General features: G+C 41.6%; 1 protein-coding gene across 1 annotated transcript in view; it reads left to right on the forward strand.

Annotated features, from left to right (window-relative positions):
• The window catches only part of HGSNAT (heparan-alpha-glucosaminide N-acetyltransferase), a 32,366-nt gene that overhangs the window by 3,467 nt on the left and 7,701 nt on the right, over positions 1 to 21,198 (forward strand). Inside the window, exons 2-11 of the mRNA XM_084879833.1 lie at positions 1,191 to 1,306; positions 5,033 to 5,169; positions 5,381 to 5,502; positions 8,891 to 8,960; positions 11,923 to 11,992; positions 12,672 to 12,781; positions 15,217 to 15,293; positions 16,339 to 16,369; positions 17,943 to 18,103; positions 19,662 to 19,777. Of these exons, the coding sequence (XP_084735959.1) occupies positions 1,191 to 1,306; positions 5,033 to 5,169; positions 5,381 to 5,502; positions 8,891 to 8,960; positions 11,923 to 11,992; positions 12,672 to 12,781; positions 15,217 to 15,293; positions 16,339 to 16,369; positions 17,943 to 18,103; positions 19,662 to 19,777 (1,010 nt within the window). The remainder of the gene's footprint in view (positions 1 to 1,190; positions 1,307 to 5,032; positions 5,170 to 5,380; positions 5,503 to 8,890; positions 8,961 to 11,922; positions 11,993 to 12,671; positions 12,782 to 15,216; positions 15,294 to 16,338; positions 16,370 to 17,942; positions 18,104 to 19,661; positions 19,778 to 21,198) is intronic.

The following is a 21,198-nucleotide window of genomic DNA, read 5'->3' on the forward strand; positions in this document are numbered from 1 at the left end:
TTTTGGCCCCTTCTCTGATTGAGTTCGACACCCCTAAGCTAGAGGGTCAATTCATTTCTAATTCATGTAATATTTATATATAAAAACCAAGCTATAGGAACGACAGAACAACCGGAACGACCCGTTGCTATGACACTCACTGCGACAGCCAACCAGTCCGATTAGGACCCCGATCGGCCCTCCCAACCTCCCTTACTCCCCCAATCCCCCCCATCGGACCCCATAGGGCCAGCCAGACCCCACATGTGTATGATTTCGTGCCCCTGGCCTCTAGTAATAGATATAAATGGTCCAGTTGGTCTCAATGAAATGTTTTACTGTAGCTTTAGCTAGTATTAGTTCACTTTGTTTCACCCCAAATTTGGCAAACTTAAATTTAGCTTGTACGTGTCTCGGTGGGCTCCTAAGAGCACCTAAGATAGTGGGGAGCGTTAAGCCCAGGGAACACTGAGCAGTTGGGTCTTTCTGCCTTTCAGACGGAAGTTTATCCTCTCTCCTCACCGGACCCACATCTGCTGTGGAAGCTAGAAGGACGTTCATAATTCCTAACCAAAGTGATATAAAACAGGGCTTCTCAGACTTCAGTGAAAGGGCGTGCAAAACACACACGAACCCTGCTCACCTGCTCATCCTGACCGTAGGTCTGGGGTTCTGCTGGTCTCATGCTGCCCCTACTGCACTCAGAGCTGATTAGCGTGGCCCAGGAAAGTTTGGACTCTGGAATCACACAAACTGAGCAATTCAAACATTTCACAGAAAAACTCTGTGCCCGTGGGCAGTTATATAATCCTGTGAGCCATAATTTCTTCAGCTGTGAAATGGAGAAATTGTCTTATAAAAATAGAAGATACGTGGAAACGACTAAATTCAGTGCCTAAACTCAGTCACATCTTAGCACTTGGTGAATGGAAGGTTCTGACACAGTTGTTTTACATACTGGGTGTGACTGGTGTTGACAGGTCTCGTGTGTAGTGGAGGCCCTTGTGTGAAAGAGGATCTGTAAGTGTGTGTATACACATGCACATCTGTGTATATACAAAGCCAGGGACCAGAGACCCCCAGAATGCAGGCATTTGAGCAGCACTCCTGCGAAGCCACCATTCACGCAGGTGTACTTTGTATCAAACACATTTTCAGGTGCTTGGTTTTTCTTTGATTTAAAAAAAATTTTTTTTTCTAATTCTTGCCAGGTTTAGACAGAAAAAAGCATGTAGAGCTGAAGATGGACCAGGCTTTGCTGCTCATCCAAAACGAACTACTTGGGACAAACTTGACTGTCTACTGGAATTCTGACCGCTGCTATCGTGTACGTAGAGTGTTCATGCTCACAGTTTTGTTGACTTTGGGGATCATTGGATATGTCCTTGATGCTCATACCTGTAGCCCTTCACATGTCAACTTTAGTTTTATAGGTAAAGAAACAAACAGCCTATAGAATCAGAGGAAATATAATCATGGAGAATGCCTGGCAATGAGCAACATTTGTTTATCTTTTCCATTACCTATATTTTAAAAAAATCCCATTTCTCAGCGATGAGCAGAGTTGATGGAGCATGCTTTATTTCACTCATTTGCCTAATGCGTAACCGGAGAAGGAAGTGAGGCGCCTGGGTATCTTCCAGTGCCAGGTGATGAGCACCGTGGAGAGGCTCGTGATGATGAGGAATTGGTTTTAGCTGGGTATATATAACCACTGTAATTAAAATAATTATGGTCCAGTGAAGCATTGCAGGCTGATAAATTTGAAATTCAAAACTTGATTGGTTTCCTTCAAAAAAATAATATCAAGATTAATTCAAGAAATTGAGAACATTAATAGATCAGCAGCTGATTAAGAAATCTGGAAAGTTATAACAAATTTCTCTACCTAAAAATAGGTAACATTTTCTACATTTTCAAATAATAAGTAACTCTTAATCTGTATAAATTAACCTACATATACCACCTCCCAAAAAAAGATGGCTTGTATCTGATTTGTTCTGCAGTATAGTTTGGATGTTCATCTTAAGACTCTGCAAAGAAATGACAAGAAATGCAATCCAAACTTTCTAATTAATATGGGTTTAAAAGTCTTAAATGAAATTCTATCATGCAGAATAAATTAGCATATTTAACATTTTTTAAAAGGTATTTATTTCAGAGAGGAAGAGAGAAGGGAGAGAGAGATAGAAACATCAATGATATGAGAGAATCATTGATTGGCTGCCTCCTGCATGACCCCAATTGGGGACTGAGCCCATAATCTGGGCATGTGACTTTGGCTGGAATCGCACCTGGGACCCTTCAGTTCACAGCCCGCCACTCTATCCACTGAGCTAAAATGACTAGGGCATAAGTTAGCATATTTAAATATTTATTTATTTTGACATTTTTATCCTTGAGGAATCTTTAGAGCTCATATGAAAAGAAAATGATGAAATTTTAATGAAAAAAAATAGAGGTTAAATGGAGCAATAGCCAATGCACTCTGATATGAAGACTAAACATAGGGAAAGTGGCAGCACTTTCCAAATTTATACATTTAACACAATTGTTATTAGTATATAAATGGACACTTTATAGAATCTGCACAAATAATTCCAAAAATTATATGAAAAAGTAAGTGAGCAAGAGAATCAAAGATCAGCCCAAAAGGTGAATGGGCATCATGAAGACCAGGTCAAACAGTTGTGAAGATACAGCTAGAAATTGAGAACATTAATAGATCAGCAGCTGATTAAGAAATCTGGAAAGTTATAACAAATTTCTCTACCTGAAAATAGGTAACATTTTCTACATTTTCAAATAATAAGTAACTCTTAATCTGTATAAATTAACCTACATATACCACCTCCCAAAAAAAGATGGCTTGTATCTGATTTGTTCTGCAGTATAGTTTGGATGTTCATCTTAAGACTCTGCAAAGAAATGACAAGAAATGCAATCCAAACTTTCTAATTAATATGGGTTTAAAAGTCTTAAATGAAATTCTATCATGCAGAATAAATTAGCATATTTAACATTTTTTAAAAGGTATTTATTTCAGAGAGGAAGAGAGAAGGGAGAGAGAGATAGAAACATCAATGATATGAGAGAATCATTGATTGGCTGCCTCCTGCATGACCCCAATTGGGGACTGAGCCCATAATCTGGGCATGTGACTTTGGCTGGAATCGCACCTGGGACCCTTCAGTTCACAGCCCGCCACTCTATCCACTGAGCTAAAATGACTAGGGCATAAGTTAGCATATTTAAATATTTATTTATTTTGACATTTTTATCCTTGAGGAATCTTTAGAGCTCATATGAAAAGAAAATGATGAAATTTTAATGAAAAAAAATAGAGGTTAAATGGAGCAATAGCCAATGCACTCTGATATGAAGACTAAACATAGGGAAAGTGGCAGCACTTTCCAAATTTATACATTTAACACAATTGTTATTAGTATATAAATGGACACTTTATAGAATCTGCATAAATAATTCCAAAAATTATATGAAAAAGTAAGTGAGCAAGAGAATCAAAGATCAGCCCAAAAGGTGAATGGGCATCATGAAGACCAGGTCAAACAGTTGTGAAGATACAGCTGGTTAGGTAGTCGAAAAAGAAGTGAAGCCCAGCTGGTGTTGCTCAGTGGTTGGGCATTGACCTATGAACCAGGAGATCACAGTTCGATTCCCAGTGTAATTTAACATATTACAACTAAAACCTGGGGGAAAGGCATTTAGAATTATTGTATACAATCTATCAAATGCCCCAAGTAGATTCAAATTTTAAAAAACCTCCACAACTTAAAAAAAATACTAAAAAAGGAAGAGTACATTTTTAAACTAATGAAGCAACAGAAGAAATGACAAGACAGATTAGCACGACTGAATAAACTTTAAACACTTGTAATTAAAAACGAGGATATAACACGATGAAAAGGAAAGCCTTAGAGTGGGGAAATAGCTGATAATTAAAAGTTTAACATTACAGTATATGAGGAGGACATTTCTACTATATGTTCAAGGGAATTTGGTGTTTAAAAGATGGCTTACACCATAGAACTCAAAATTGCAAAAGAATATTGAATCACTTAATCTACTGATAATTTAAAAATGCAATCTTAATGTTGTGACATCATAAATACCTAGTATATGAACAAAAAGAAGAATGATTTTTAAATCCTGGGAAGACTAATGAAAAATAAATATATTGTAATTTTACCCTAACCGGTTTGGCTCAGTAGTTAGAGCATTGGCCTGTGGACTGAAGGGTCTCAGGTTCAGTTCCGGTCAAGGGCTTGTACCTTGGTTTCAGGCACATCCCCAGTGAGGTGTGTAAAGAGGCAGCTGATCGATGTTTCTCTTTCATCAATGTTTCTAGATCTCTATCCCTCTCCCTTCCTTTCTGTAAAAAAATCAATAAAATATGTTAAAAAAACAAACTATTAAATATATTGTAATTTTTCTTGAGTACTATTTGGCACATATAACAAGAACCATTAAAATTATTATTTTTTACCTAGTAATTTTATTTTTTTGAGGTTTATTTTAGGGAAAGAATTTAAGTGAATAAGAGTACCATATGTAGATCTTTTAAAACAGTATAACTTATATAAATTGTAAATATATATAATATACTTAAATTATTTATTTATTTTTACAATATAATTTATATAAATTACATATGAAAAGATAAAACAAGCTTTGAAAGCAGCCTAAAAATGCAAAATTGTAATATTTGATGACATATAATACAATCATTAAGTTATAAATATGCAAATTGTGTAGAACCATGGAAATTGATTTGCTAAATAATAAAACACCAGAATGCAAGATGTAATGTACATTTTATATTTGTTAATTATGTGAGAGATCTACTTATGAATAAAGGTTGTATAATTCCATAACAACACATAGTTACATGGGCAGATTTTATCTAAATTACTGAAATGTAACCATTTTTTCCTGAGTATGAAAGAAAGTCCTCTCAGGACATGTCCATGTCCTCCAACAAGCAGCAGACTGGCCAGCACCTCAACCGTGTGCTCGTGCTTTTGTTTTGTAGTGCTTGCCCCAGGTCCTGGGCAGTGTTTCTGGGCCTCGAAAACCCGGGAAGCCCAGCGTGGCCCCCGTGGCTGTGAGCACCCAGCACTCATCCATCCTGCAACTCAACGACACTCTGGACGAGAGGGAAGTTTGCAGGTTTGTACCCGCTTTGCTGTGATCTCCTGAAGTCTGTTTTCTCCCTGCTTTCTTCTTACTTGGCTTTTAGCTTTTTTTTCTTTCAAAATATTTTCCTTTGTCTTTCCTGGTCTGCACCCAGAAATGCCTGTCATTCTGCTTTCATTACTCCAAATCCAGCTCTTTTTCTCCTGATCTAATCATTTTTCTTAATTTTACCTAATCTTTATAGGCTGACGTACAAATTTGGTGAATTTGGAAACTATTCTCTCTTGGTCAAGCCTGTGCATAATGGAGTCAATGAAACTGCTTGTGAACTAGTCGTTAATAAGAATCCAGTCGACAGCAACCTTCGTATGTATACACTCTGTTGATTTTTTAAAAATTTGTATTTTCAGGCGTTTTAGTTTTTGAGTACTGTTTGCAATACTTTGCAATTTAAAACCTGGGTTATAGATTATCTCTCTCATAGTTATGGTATATTTAAAATGTACTTATTGTGTCATTGGTAAAGTACCATGAAGATTATGTGATATATAAAAAAATTACATGGTATATCAACATAGCCTCATAGTTGTTTAATTATGAAGCATAAATAAAGACAAAAAGGTTAATGTACTGGAAAGAAACTAGAAGTAGAGCAATCAACTGTCAAATATCTTTCCTTGTGTGTGTCTTACGTTGAGAGTCCAGAGGTCCCTTAGGTTAATAACTCCACTGAAGAATGTTACTCTGAGCCTTCCACTAAGATAATATAGGAAGTTCTAGGGCAGTGGTCAGCAAACCGCGGCTCAAGAGCCGTGGTTTGCCGCTCTGTTGATTAATGAGTTTGCCAACCACTGCCCTAAGGCATTATCCTTACCCAGAAGTTTTGACTTCAGGTTAAAGACATTTGTACATTATTAAAATGTTTTTTAAGTGTTTTTCCCTAAGGCAGTGGTTGGCAAACTCATAGTCAACAGAGCGGCAAACCACGGCTTGCAGTTTGCTGACCACTGTCCTAGGGCATTAGTAAGTGCTGTTCACAGGGAAGCTGTTGAAGCCTATGGATCATGTCAGAGGATGGAAGAGCCGGTATGCAAGGGCCAACGTGGGACAATTTAAGTATTAAAAAGAATAATGAGTGTAATCAATGGAAGCACATTGAATATACAAAACCCAATGAGCTCACTGTGAAACTCAAAAGAGCAAGGCCCCTCTCCCCAAACAAAAACACTTGGGTTGCTTTTGAGGTTACGGAGCACCTGAAGCTAACTAAAATTGTCAGTTGAAAGGAAAGATTGGAGTCTGTATCCTGTTTTTCCTGTTTCAGCTGTATTTGAGGATAATTAAATACTCCTAGATGATGAGGGTAAATTCTTTATAGAGAAGAGTCCCAGTTACTGTAGGGCAGGATGGCAGAATGTGTCGCAATCCCTAATGAAGTAATTGCTTTGGGCAAAAAATCATGAGTGGGTGATACCATCCAATGAAACGGGAACTTAACCAGGGAGGGGTCAGGCTCACAGGCTGAACACAGCGTCGGCACAGGGTCAGTCTCAGGTGCTCTGAGTACAGTGGGAAAAATTTTTCTGTGAAGCATTCTTCCCCAAGGCGGTGAGCTTTTCAGTCAAGCCTTTACAGCTGCTCTCCCGTGTACAGAACATTTGGAGGCTAGAACACGTTTGGTGGCACCACGAGGAAGTGTATTGACAGATCTAGAACATGAGACGGAGACCCAGTGTTAGAATCAAGTAAATGGCTGCCTATGAGGAAACGAGTCTTAAGAGACAACACAAGCCGAAACCGGTTTGGCTCAGTGGATAGAGCATCGGCCTGCGGACTGAAGGGTTCCAGGTTTGATTCCGGTCAAGGGCATGTATTATACATGGGTTGCGGGCACATCCTCGGTAGGGGGTGTGCAAGAGGCAGCTGGTCGATGTTTCTCTCTCATCGACATTTCTAGCGCTCTATCCTTCTCTGCTCCTCTCTGTAAAAAATCAATAAAATATATTAAAAAAATAAAATATATTTTAAAAGGAGAAAGAGACAACACAAGCCAATGCAAGATGTGAACCTTGTTTGGATCCTGATTTGAACTTACTAACTACAAAAACCAGTGCTAGGGAATGATTGCTAATTGTGTATGACAGTGTGGTTATATCACAAAAGGTCCATTTTGAAGAAACTTTGAATGCTGAAATAGTTTTAGACTTCTAGAAACAGTGCAAAAAAGAGTTCCCATATACCCTTTACCCAGTTTTTCCTAAATCCCTAAGGTATATCATCATAGTACAAAGATCCCATGTATGATTACTGAAATCAGGAACTTCACATTGATATGGTGCTGCCTTCTCATCTACATCCTTTTCCTTTTTCTCCTGTTTTTTTTTTTTTTAATATATTTTATTTATTTTTTTTACAGAGAGGAAGAGAGAGAGGGATAGAGAGTTAGAAACATCAATGAGAGAGAAACATCAATCAGCTGCCTCCTGCACATCCCCCCGTGGGGATGTGCCCACAACCAGGATACATGCCCTTGACCGGAATCGAACCCAGGACCTTACAGTCCGCAGGCCTACTAAGCTCCATCCATTGAGCCAAACCGGTTTCGGCTTTTTCTCCTGTTGTTCCTTCTAATTTTATATTTGAATGTGGGCTCCTCCTGTAATCTAGGACAGGTCTTTGTCTTTCGTGACCTTGACACTTTAAAAAAATATATATTTTATTGATTTTTTACAGAGAGGAATGGAGAGAGAGAGGGATAGAGAGTTATAAACATCGATGAGAGAGAAACATCGATTCAACTGCCTCCTACACACTCCCTACTGGGGATGTGCCCACAACCAAGGTACATGCCCTTGACCGGAATTGAAACTGGGACCCTTCGGTCTGCAGGCTGACACTCCATCCACTAAGCCAAACCAGTCAGGGCGACCTTGACACTTTTGAAGAAGACTGGCCACTTTGTTATTTGGGCTTATTTGCTGTTCTCTCAGGATGAGGTAGAGGCCGTGCATTTCCGGTGGATTATTGCGGGAGTGGCGTGCCCTTCTCAGTGGATCATGTCAGGAGCTGCAGGATGCTGACACATCTTTTACAAGACCGTTGCTTTAGAGATAGAACTGGAGATGCAGGGGTGTGGTGGGTGTCTGGGATTTGCTTTAAAACACTTTAGGCCATATAGAGGGGAGAGTGGTAATAGCAGAGGGGAGAGTGGTAATAGATAGAGAGTGATAATATATTTTTTTTAATATTTTTATTGATTTTTTACAGAGAGGAAGGGAGAGGGATAGAGAGCTAGAAACATCGATGAGAGAGAATCATCAACCAGCTGCCTCCTGCACACCCCTCACCGGGGATGTGCCCGCAACCAATGTACACGCCCTTCACTGGAATCGAACCCGGGATCTTTCAGTCCGCAGGCCGAGGCTCTATCCACTGAGCCAAACTGGTTTCGGCAAGAGGATAATATTTTGATAATAATAGAATTTAAGTGATGGGTGTGCGTGGGTTTATTGTACAGTTCTCCGTATTTTTGTGTAGTTTGGTATTTTTCATAATGAAAATTAGCACTCCCCTTTATGAAGTGTTCTCAGTTATCTATAGGAAATTCAGCATATCGATATAGGCTTTTCCTTCATTTGTTGTGATTTTTTTTTTTTGGCATTTTTTTCATTTACAGATAAAATGTAATAATGTGACAACTTTGGTTCTTATGATGATGTTTTTGGTGATAACATGCTTTCTGTTATTTTTATAGCTGTGTATATTGCGCTCCTTGTTGGTCTAGCGGTCATCATTGCTGTGTGCTTTCTAAGGTTCTTGTTGAGGTAAGCACCCCTGGGGAAAGGAGTAGTATTCTTTGGTGAAAGGAATACTCACTGTGTTCACCATCCCCTTCCAGTCCTAGGATTAGGGATTCCATGTAGCTGCAGAGATGATCCCTGGCTCCAGTGACATGATAGCCTCGTTCTATTGGGTCTTTGCCTGCAGTCCTCCCAAGTGGCTGAAAAGGCAGAAGCAAACGCTTGAGAAATAATTTCCTGAACGAGTCTCACATCCTCTTTTATAACGAGTAGAAGTGGTGATGATTTTAGGAGGTGATTTCCACGGTGAAAATCACCCTTTCTTCCCTTTGGCTCTGAGCCCTGGGACCGCCCCTCTAATCCAGTTTCCCAGCTCCTGCCAGCCTGGGCATCTGGCAGCAGAGAGGGAGGTTGAGGTGTGGTACCTCCGGACCCCAGCAGGGACTCCTTCCCTTTGTTGGGTTAGCAGTGTGAGAGGAAATTCTTCATCGAGTACCAGGGATTCTGGTGAGAGAGAATTAATAGACTGGAAAAGAAAAAGAAAGTCAAATAGATCCGGGCCTGGCAGATCATCTTTTAAAGGAAAGTTCCTGTATTTTACAAAAAGAATAAGATTGATTTTTCATGCACTCAGCCTGTTAGGGTCCCAGGAAGGACCACTGGGTTTTGTTGGTGAGCTGTAGGCCAATTGGAAGGAAGAGAAGCTGGCCTTTAAGGTTGCTCACTCCGGGAGCTCTGCAACTTTAGGGCTTTTATGCACTTTGACCCACTGCCTTTGTGCATCCCAGAAATAGCTCCTGTAGGAGAAGCCTTACTGTATGCAGGGGGAGCAGGATGACTTGCTGCTCAGAAGCAAGTGTGGGATCTACCTGCTCTTCAGGGACAGAGCATAATCCTAGCAGAGGCGTTTCATTTCTTTGGATTAAGGTATCATCTTGTCAGTCTTTGGACATGATGCAAATACTGTTCCAGTTCATTAGGATTTTCTTCATGGGGTGCTTTTCATGTGAATGTATCTGTTACATCACTTTCCAAAGCAATTAGTAGCTGATATCAAGCTCTGGCAATTGGAGGAGGTACCACCTCACTCCACTGTGGAGCTGAAACTCTGCTTTGCACAGGAGTCTGCCTTTGCAGGAGAATGCTGTGATTGGCAAAGCAAGCGTCCCTTGTCCTTGCCCCCTCCCTTCCCAGCATGCCCATGGAAGTCTGGGGAAGTCCGGGTTTGTCCGAACCAGAAAAAGTAGTAAAAATACCACTTCTCTCCTTTCACTTGGAGAACAAGCATGTACAAGAGTTTTTAAAAGTTGAATTTTAAAATATTTTAACTTCTTTTCACCCTTCCTTAGATGTCTCTGTTTTAATATTTTTCATGTAACAGTGATATTATTAGTACTGAATAAACTAGAAATAGGAGTTGAGTTGTGGGGAAACAAGAGAAGAGATTTAAAATATATTCAGCCCTAGCCAATTTGCTCAGTGGATAGAGCATCGGTCTGCAGACGAAGGGGTCCCCGGGTTCGATTCCGGTCAAGGGCACATCCCTTGGTTGCAGGCTCCTCCCAGGCCTGGGCCCTGGTCAGGGCTAATGCAGGAGGCAACCAATTGATGAATTTCTCTCACACCAATGTTTCTGTCTTTCCTTCTCTCTTCCACTCTCCCTAAAAATCAGTGGGAAAATATTCTCTGATGAGGATTAACAACAACATAAATATATTCACTGACTATATATATCATGCTTAGATACTGATTTAAACAATTATACTATAAGGAAAAACTTTTATTTATTTATTTTTAATTAAATTATTATCTTTGTACATATACCATTGCCCACCCCCTCCCATATATACTATAAGGAAAAACTTAATGAGACTGAGAAATTGAACTGGGTATTTGATATTAAGGAATTATTGATAATATTTTAAAATGCAATGAAGGTATGTTATGTTTAAAAATTGAGAAGTTTTTATTGTTTTGAGATATATACTAAAGTGTTTATGGATGAAATTATATGATGTTTGGGATTCTTTAAAATAAAAAGGGTATTGTGTGGGAGTGTGGAGGAAAACTGACATGTGTAGATACTTGTTGAAGCTAGGAGGTGGGGCTATGAGACTTACTATACTAGTTCATCCACTTTTGCATATGCTTGAAACTTTTACACACACAAAAAAAAGCAAAGAAAGAAAACAGAAAAGAATCCTATGTATTGGATAATTTAAATATACAGTTTATGTAAAAGTTCATGTAAAATGAGTTTTTCTCATTTTAAAGAAAAACCAGTTAATATATTTATCTTTTGTTAATCAGTTTAATATCATCTGGATATCTTTTTGGACAAAAGTACCCTGCTAGAAAATAAGAACCCAATATATATTTGAATAACTTTGAAGTTACTTTCAAGCTTTCTCAGTATGCACATATGCATTTTAGTTTAGTTGTAGTTGAGTCTGTGTAACGGGTTTTTGCTTTTTGTTTTTAACAGTTTAGATTTGTATTTCTTTGTATAGTCAGAGGCCACATTCTTGTTATTTTTAATAGCTGTACCTCACCCTGTTACACAGCTGTCATAGACCCTGTAACAGGGTCATTTCTCTATTGAGTGTGCTTGTTTGAAATTTTTTGCTATTCTTATTTCAGTGATATGATATATTATTAACAAGAATTCTTATTAGTATTATTAGCATTATTAATAAGAATTCTAGCCACAGGGAATAATAACCTCAATAAACCCTCACAACAACTCTTTATTCCTATTCTTATTGATGAGAAAATGTTGCTGTAAGAGTCAAGCATTTAAAATACAGTTGCTATAAACTTTGATTTGCACTTTTGTATGTTAAAAAAAAATTGAATGTTTAATTCTTTGACTTGTATGGAATTTGAACTTAACATGATTTTCATTTTAACCAATTAATATGATATCCGGTCATTTTGAAATTCTGCCAAAGAAAACAAAAGAACTATGCCTTCTATTTGTTTACAGTTTGGATGACTTCAATAATTGGATTTCTAAAGCAATAAATTCTCGGGAAACCGATCGCCTCATCAACTCCGTGAGTTATTAGAAGGTGTCATGTGTGGTCTGGGTGGTTTTGTAGGTTTGGGATTTACAGTTTTCTATTTAGTCATCTGTAGTATCTGGTTTAATTCATCTTATTTACATTGTGGAAGGCCAGGTCACGTGTCCTGTATTCTTACTACAGAGCAGCCTCTCTCTGCTCTGTGAAAGGCACTGTCCCTCTGGTGCTTCCCTGAGGTTGGGCTCTGGGCTGCCTCGCGATGCGCGATGTGGGGACGTTTGGCTCTGCAGGCAGCGCAGTTGAATCAGCCCAGTTACGTAGAGAGGGTCACTGAGCACCAGAGACACCGGTGTTGATTCTGTAAATGCCAAGGCCTCCTGAGATGATCACGCATATTGCTGTGCTGACAAGTTCATTATGGACATAGGGATGCCCCCTTGCGGACATTCTTGCTTGTATGTTTGCACAGATGCACTCATGGACCAGTTCTTTGTGAGCGTCTGTCAGCATAGGCATGGCAAGCTCAGCAAAAGGCACAAAACCAAACAAAGGAAAAACTAAGCCTCCAGATGGGATCTTTACAAAAGCAAATTGAAGTGTTGCTCTGAACAGCGATCTTTAGCTTTCCACGTGGTTCATTCTCTCTGAACAATGGGAAAATGAAATGTGCTCCCTGGCAGTATGAATCACTGTCTCCCCTTTTTCTCTGCAGGAGCTGGGCTCTCCAAGCAGGGCAGGCCTGTTCGGTGACGATGCCCAACCGGAAGTGTGGCGTCCGTCCGTGGTGCCTCCGCGCCTCCGCTGCATGGACACGTTCAGGGGGTACGTGGCTCCCCTGCGGGCACAGGCAGTCTCAGGCTACATGTCTTCACATAAACACACTTTTATGCTAACGTATTTCATATTTCTTTTACTTTCTAGGCTAGAAAGGATTTCTAGCTGTAAAAGAAAAGCAACCTGTGGACAGAGTGTCAACCTGTGGATTAAAGGGTCCCGGGTTCAATTCCAGTCAAGGGCATGTACCTTAGTCACAGATTCCCCGGCTCTGGTCAGGGTGTGTGCAGGAGGCAACTAGCTGATGTGTCTCTCTCACATCGATGTTTCTCTCTGTCTCTCCCTCTCCCTTCTACTCTCTCCAAAAGTCAATGGAAAAATCTCGTCAGGTGAAGATTAATAAAGAAAAGCAAGAAAAGCAGCATCCTCTCCTTACTGGGAAGCTTTGGTAGTCAGTGTACTGTGAGCTGGCGAGGAGCAGTGGGGCAAGACCAGAGCCAGTTACCCCTGGTGTGTAGCTTCTGCTGAGTTAAGATCATTTGCATTTAGGCAACTAGCTGTACGCGGGGTCCCCACATCCACATGCACCCCCATGCCCGGTCAGTCACTTGACAGATGAGAAGACGCATTAGTTTAGAAACGAAACACCAGCACCCCAAAGAGTTGTTCTCAGCCTTCACCACCACTAGCAAAACAGCTAGAATACCAGGCCTTTTTATAACAAACCCACAGCATCGTATAGTAAATGATTATCTATAATAATAAAAGCATAATATATTAATTAGACCACACGTCCTTCTGGACAACCTCCCGGACAAAAGCCTAAGCCGGGACCACTGCGGCTGCAAGGGAGGGGTCTAGACAGCCATGGCTGCGCAGGCCTACTCTTGCACGAATTTTGTGCATCCGGCCTCTAGTTGTTTTATAGTTCTGATAAAAGAATGAACGCCAGGACAAAACTCCGAAAATAAAGTGTAAAAGTGTAGAGCTGAAAACAAATATCTAGGTATCAGGTCTTCCATTTCTACTCACCAGGGTCTCTCACTCCAGTGATAACCTTGGAATCCTGTCCCGGCATCAGCAGAGCTCGGAGAGCTCCTGGTGTGTATATGTGAAGCCAGGCAATAGTAATAAAAATGACGGTAATAGTAGCAATTGCTAGCAGTTTTGAGTTCTCATACGTGCTAAGACTGTTCTAAATGTCTTAATTTACTTACCCTCTTTACAACTCTATGAGGTATATATGTTTAAGATGCCTGTTTCACAGATGAAGAGATTGAGGATTAAATAACTTGCCCAAGGTCACTCAGAAAGATTGAGACAGCCAGGATTTGTGTGTGCGTTTTTTAAAAAAATATATTTTTATTGATTTTTTACAGAGAGGAAGGGAGAGGGTTAGAGAGTTAGAAACATCGATGAGAGAGAAGTATCAGATCAGCTGCCTCCTGTACACCCCCCATTGGGGATGTGCCTGCCACCAAGGTGTATGCCCTTGACCAGAATCGAACCTGGGACCCTTCAGTCCCCAGGCTGACACTCTATCCACTGAGCCAAACCAGCTGGGGCAGGACAGCCAGGATTTGATCCTGAGCAGTTGAGCTCCAGGATCCCCATAAATGATCACATTAGTATACTAAAGTCCCTGTTGCCTGCATTCCACAGAATTCGCATCAAACAATAGCATATCCAGAATCAGTGTTGTATTAATTTTTCTTCTTGATTCTCATTGCCACTTTTGAAGATAAAATGTTCTTAGGTAGACAGGAGCTAACATTTACTAAGTGCCGAAAATTGCCCAGCACTGGTTAGGTGCTATTGTGAACATTGTTTGTAAGAGTCCCAGCATTTCCTGTGTGGGGTAGGTTCCCTCTTTCAGAGAAGCACATGGAGGTGCCTGTGAGAGTCTTGCCCAAGGTCTTTTGACCCAGAAGAGAGAAGCACCAAAGATTTGAACCTTCAGGTTTGGCTCTACTGTGAACTTTAGACACCTGAATAATTAGCATTGAATATTTTGCTTTGCTTTCAGGTTACACAGTTTACTATCAGTGTAAATTTTTCTTAAGACTTCATCATTTATGTCTTAACCAGCTCGGCTCAGTGAATAGAGAGGCCTGTGGACTGAAGGGTTGCAGGTTCGATTCCAGGGCATATGCTTGGTTTGTAGGTTCAATCCCCAGTAGGAGTCAGCTGTCGATGATCCTCTCTCATCATTGATGTTTCTATAATATCTCCTCCTCCCTTCCTCTCTGAAATCAATAAAAATATATTTAAAAAATCACACAGACTTTATTAAGTTAGAAATGTTGGCAACAGAGGGACCTTGGTGGAGGGTCCTGACTGTGGTGGTGAGAAGCAACCATTCCTCACTCGCTACATGCCCTCTTGTGTCATGACTGCACCTTGTGTTTTTAAGTGTGACTCTGACCATCGACCGTCCTGTGTCACATGTGCCAGCCCTGACGGTGCTCCTTCTTGCTTCACAGGCTAGCACTCATCCTCATGGTCTTCGTTAATTACGGAGGAGGGAAATACTGGTACTTCAAACATGCAAGTTGGAATGGTAAGTTATTTCCTAAAGGTAGCGTCGCTTCAGTGGGACCCCTTCAGAGAACTGTGGGCAGGAGAGCCACCCAGCGTCCCTCAGGAGCCGGAGACGAGGCCCCAGCAGGCTCCTGCCCCCATAGAATGACCTTTAGTTTATTTTGTCCTTCTGTCCTTTGTGTTCTGTGGCTCTGCAATGCCTCACTGTGAAAACACGGGGACTCTGCGGTCTCTGCGGTGAGACTGAGGGACTCTGCAGATGTTAGGAACTCAGTTGTAGCCGAAACTGGTTTGGCTCAGTGGATAGAGCATCAGTCTGCAGACTGAAAGGTCCCAGGTTCAATTCCGGTCAAGGGCATGTACCTTGGTTGCGGGCACATCCCCAGTAAGGGATGTGTAGGAGGCATCTGATTGATGTTTCTCTCTCATCGATGTTTCTAACTCTGTATCCCTCTCCCTTCCTCTCTATAAAAAAGTCAATAAAATATATTAAAAAAAGAAAAAAGGCACGCACCTCCATTGCAGGCTCGATCCCCACCCTGGTCGGGGTGCGTGTGACCATCAGTCCGTGTGTGTCTCTCACATTGATGTTTCTCTGTCTCTCCCTCTCCCTTCCATTCTCTCTAAAAATCAATAGAAAAATATACTCGGGTGAGGATTAACAACAAAAAGGAAAAAGAGCTCAGTAGTAAATGACCCCTGTCATGAGCTGGAGCTGCCTTTCTGTGGAGCCAGGCACATACCTTCGGAGGCGCCTGTCCACATGGAGCCGTTGACCTGCAGTTGGTCTGAGAGGTGCTGAGTGATGGCTGTGCGTTGGCCGTGGCGGTTGGTTTGAGAATGGATTTAGAGTAGCAGTGCATAAGGATTACAGACTAGTCCACAGCTTCTCGTTCGGTTCTCCCGCTACTCATGTTCCTAGGCAAGGCTGTAGGCCCAGGCCCAGGTCGCAGGGTCCCGGGGAGGGCCGGTGTGCTCCTTCCCCAGGTTTTCCTTTTCCGTTTAGGAAGTATTCACACGCTGAGTCCCTTTCCTTACCTCTCCGTGTTGGTGTTTCCCCGCAGGGCTGACCGTGGCTGACCTCGTGTTCCCATGGTGAGTTCGTCTGCCGCCAGCTCTCCCGCTGGTCCTCTCCAGGGTTTCTTCTCAGCTGACGTGGGAGCCTTTCTTGAGACCAGCCTTGCATTCTGGGCCACAGGCCTGTGCCACTCACAGGCGTCTGCAGTGACGAGGTCCCTCCAAAAGCTGTACTGCACAGTTCTCACTTCGCATGCGCAGTGCTTACCCTAGACGTGTGTCTGTAAAAGATGATTGATTTCGGGGGGACGTTTGGACATGAGGTTCTGGAATCCTGTAGGAAATGACAAATACCACTAGTCCTGAAAATAAGTATAAAAACCACTTCTAAAAGTAGCGCTGTCTATTGGTATCGGGGAATTTGGTAAGTCTGTAACAGGGCAATGATATTCTAAGGTAAAATTGGGAATAACAACGGAGCACTGAACACTGTCTTCACTCCTCTGTGTGCTAACCTTGCTGGGGACCCTGACCCCATCTACAAGGTGGAAACTGTGTCTTATAAACGCAGGGTTTTTGGGGGGAAGGTTTTTTTTTTTTTTTTTTGTGTGTGTGTGTGTGTGTGTGTGTGTTAGCCAGATTAGGAGGAACTTTTACAAGCCCACAGACCAGCTAATTATTATTTTATTTTAAATATATATATATATATTATTGATTTTTTTACAGAGAGGAAGAGAGAGGGATAGAGAGCTAAAAACATCGATGAGAGAGAAACATCTACCGTTTCCTGAACACACACACACACACACACTGGGAATGTGCCCGCAACCAAGGTACATGCCCTTGACCGGAATCAAACCTGGGACCTTCCAGTCCGCAGACTGACACTCCATCCACTGAGCCAAACCAGTTTTGGCGACCTGCTAATTATTTACATATATTCTCTGTGAGGGTCCCTACAGAAAAGTGGCTTGCGTCCTGGTCCTCTCCTAGGGGCTTTTATCTGATTCCGTGACCCCAAAAGGAAGCCGGGAGACACCAAGGTGTGCAGTCGCTCTGAACGCATCTCTGTGACCCTTCTCCAAATAGAGAAATTGCTCTTCTGATTTTGTTTAAAGAGGTAAATTAGTATAGTAGAAGAAAGGAAAGAGAAGAGATGTGTGGTTCAGACAAAATCAGAAAAGAAAATAAATAAAATAGCTTTTATTTTTCTTCCAGGAGCAGGAGTGAGAGAGAGATGATTGGAGTGTGTGGTTGGTTTCTCCAGGACTGGAGGGCATGCTAGTGAATGTTGAGCTGATGGGATTGTAGCATCTCCATCCTTATTTCTCTGCTATTTAAATGGGACAGTTCTTGGAAATTGCACTCAGTCCTGAAGAATTTCCTCTAAGACCGGACTCCAGGGCACGCAAACCCGACCGCCTCGCTGTCTCCTCCGCTGTTAACCCGGTGTCATTTCAGTAATTGGCTACTTTGAAAAGATCATGTGTAGCTTCTCTTATGCAACAGGTTATAAAATATTGATACTTTAAAATTTGTTCATATATATATATATATATATATATATATATATATATATATGCCAAAAAATTAGAAATGGCCATCTGGTAATAGCTGTTTTTTGTTTGTTTGTTTGTTTGTTTGTTTTTAGGTTTGTGTTTATTATGGGGTCTTCCATTTTTCTATCAATGAATTCCATACTGCAGCGGGGATGTTCAAAATTCAGACTCCTGGGGAAAATTGCCTGGAGGAGTTTCCTGTTAATCTGCATAGGAATTATCATTGTGAACCCCAATTATTGCCTTGGTCCATGTAAGTATATCCCCCTCTGTTGTTATATATTCAGGTTGAAATATGGAAACTACACGGTATAATTTGAAAGAAGTGTAATCTCTCCATCGCAGGCACCTACAAAAAGAATAGTTATTAGAAAAGTATACATGATGCTTGTATAACTTTGGGCATTATTGTTATTTTGTTGGTCCCTTAGACCTGGGCCACTTAAATCCATCTCCTGCCACAAGAGAAGGGAGTACTTTCTCCAGATGATCCAAGAGTTGTGAGGGGCCAAGTGGGGCCCAGACCAGGCCCCCCGTTTCTCAGACCCTGCCCTCCTCCCACTCTGCTTTCAGTAACTTTCATAACAAGGCTGCTGTGTGGTGGTTCAAAATTCACCTTTGTCACCTGCCACCTGTATGCCATCTGGGTTGCTAGGAAGGCATGACACCTTTGACATTGTCTTAGGGGCGTGAGCGAGATAGGAAAGCTGAAGGAAGGACGTAAGTTCTTTGTTTGGGACCCAGTGTCAGAACCGAGGAAGGCGCTGGTCACTGTCCTCACGGGGCCGTGGCAGAAATGGACACAAATAGCTACCGTGTTTCCCCAAAAATAAGACATCCTTCGAAAATAAGACCTACTTACAGGTTTCCTTCGGAGTGAAATATAAGGCATCCCCCCGAAAATAGGCCCCCTCCCCCAGGCTAAACATGAGAGATTTGGTCCACTAATTCTGAAAGAATTGAAGTCATAAGAAATTCACCAGGAAATTCAGGAATTGGATTGTTATGATGATGTTCCAGAAGATGATGACATGATTGTCATTGAATAAATGAGTAAATTCTTGATACTGTAGGATTCACAATTTGGTTTGTGTTGACAACTACCGTACTACCGTACCGTATACAGGTAATAAATTTCCTTTATTTTCATTTAACAATAAATGTGTACCGTATTTTCCTTCATGGAAAAATAAGACATCTCCTGAAAATAAGACCTAGCGCATCTTTGGGAGCAAAAATTAATATAAGACACTGTCTTATTTTCGGGGAAACAGGGTAGATACTAGCCAGAGGAACCCCACAGGCAAGAACCACCAAGACTAGGCACTGGGAGGAGGTAGAGGTCACTTCTAGCTGGGGTCACAAGGAAAGGTGTCACAGAAAAGTTGACTTGGCGGGTCTCCAGAGGCGGGCCACTGCTCGCAGGATATATTATAGGTTCATTATAGGGTTTCCCCTCTCCCTGTGACCCAGCCTGGTGGCCTGTAGGGCAGGGAGAGTCTGTCGGTGGACTGTGAGTTGAATCCATAGTCTCATGGGAAAAGGCCAGGAGATGAGCTTCAGGGCTAAGGGTAGTTCCTGCTTCATCCCCACCCCCGAGGCAGACACTTCTGTTATCCCAGCCTCCCAGCGGGCCAGCTTCCTGCTGTGAGTCGGAGCATGTCTGCTGACCACACAAAGCGTTTCCATCTCCGAGAGCTTAAAGAGGACGCACGCGGGTGCCACGTGGGTGTGCCTCCCCCTGAGGAGAAGGAGTGTCTTGGGCGAGATGAGAGATGCTGGCTAACCTCCCCCTGCCTCGGACCCCGCAGTGTCCTGGGATAAGGTGCGGATCCCGGGCGTGCTGCAGCGGCTGGGGGTGACCTACTTCGTGGTGGCCGTGCTGGAGCTCCTGTTTGCCAAGCCTGTGCCTGAGAGCTGTGTCTCGGTGAGAAACCCTGTTTTTTAAAAGCGGGGTGTGTGTGTGTGTGTGTGTGTGTGTGTGTGTGTGTGTGGAATGTCTGTAGTTTGTAGAGCTTTCTTTAGTTCTGAGTGCAGGACTGTACTTGAGGAGATTCTTTGATTCTGTTAGTCAAATATATTCTTTTTTACTTCAATTATTTTTATTTAGTCTTTTTAAAAAAATATATTTTATTTTATTTTATTTTATTTATTTATTTATTTTTTTAACACAGAGAGGAAGGGAGAGGGATAGAGAATTAGGAACATTGATGAGAGAGAAACACTGATCAGCTGCCTCCTGTACACCTCCCACTGGGGATGTGCCCGCAACCAAGGTACATGCCCTTGACCGGAATCGAACCTGGGACCTTTCAGTCTGCAGGCCGACACTTTATCCACTGAGCCAAACTGGTTAGGGCTTTATTTAGTCTTTATATCAGCCATTTTAAAGTTAATTTTTAGAGAAAGAGAGCAAGGTAGAGAGAGAGAGAAACATGGATTTGTTGTTCTGCTTGTTTATGCATTCATTAGTTGCTTCTTGTATGTACTCTGAAAGGAGATCGAATCCACAATCTTGGTTTGATATTGGGACCTTGTTCTAACCAACTGAGCTACCCAGCCAGACCTATTGGTCAGGTTTTTTTTGTTTTGTTTTATTGTGGTAAAAAAACACATGAGATCTATCCTCTTAACATATTTTTAAGTGTCCAGTAACAAAAGGTATTTGGCATTAAAATAATATCACCATCATCTAGATTACTGGCTCAATCTCTTTTAATTTCCTTGTGGATTTGTGAACCGGTGGGGTCCCTTGACCTGGCCTGCAGAGATAGGGCCAAAACCAGCTCTGTGACCCCCCCCCCCCCCATCTCCTGAGGGGTCCTGGATTGAGAGAGGGTGCAGGCCAGGGTCTCTAGTACAGCGTTTTTCAACCGCTGTTCCGCGGCACACTAGTGTGCGAGATGTTGCCTGGTGTGCCGTAGGTGCAGATAAGACAAGAGTTTTATAATTTTTCACTATTTTGTTTACTTAATATTTCATAATAAAGTAATTATAAAATACTTTCTTTGTGTTTATTTGATTCCTATTCAAGAGAATTACTTTATATATAGTCAATATAGGCACAGAGTTAAATTTTTTAACATTTTCTAATGGTGGTGTGCCTCGTGATTTTTTTCATGAAACAAGTGTGCCTTTGCCCAAAAAAGGTTGAAAAACACTGCTCTAGTATGCATATAAGATCTTTGGTTAATCTCTTCCCACCCTCTCCCCTCCTCTCTTCACTCGGAGATTCATCAGTCTGTTCCATGTTTCCATGTCTGTGGTTTCCCCTCCTGCATTGAGCGTCTGCCCCCCTGGTGGTCTGTATGCATCATAGCTATTGGCCGGCCCATTAGCCAGTTGCTT

Source organism: Pipistrellus hanaki, assembly GCF_964339955.1.
Source record: "Pipistrellus hanaki genome assembly, chromosome: 3".
Lineage (NCBI taxonomy): Eukaryota > Metazoa > Chordata > Mammalia > Chiroptera > Vespertilionidae > Pipistrellus > Pipistrellus hanaki.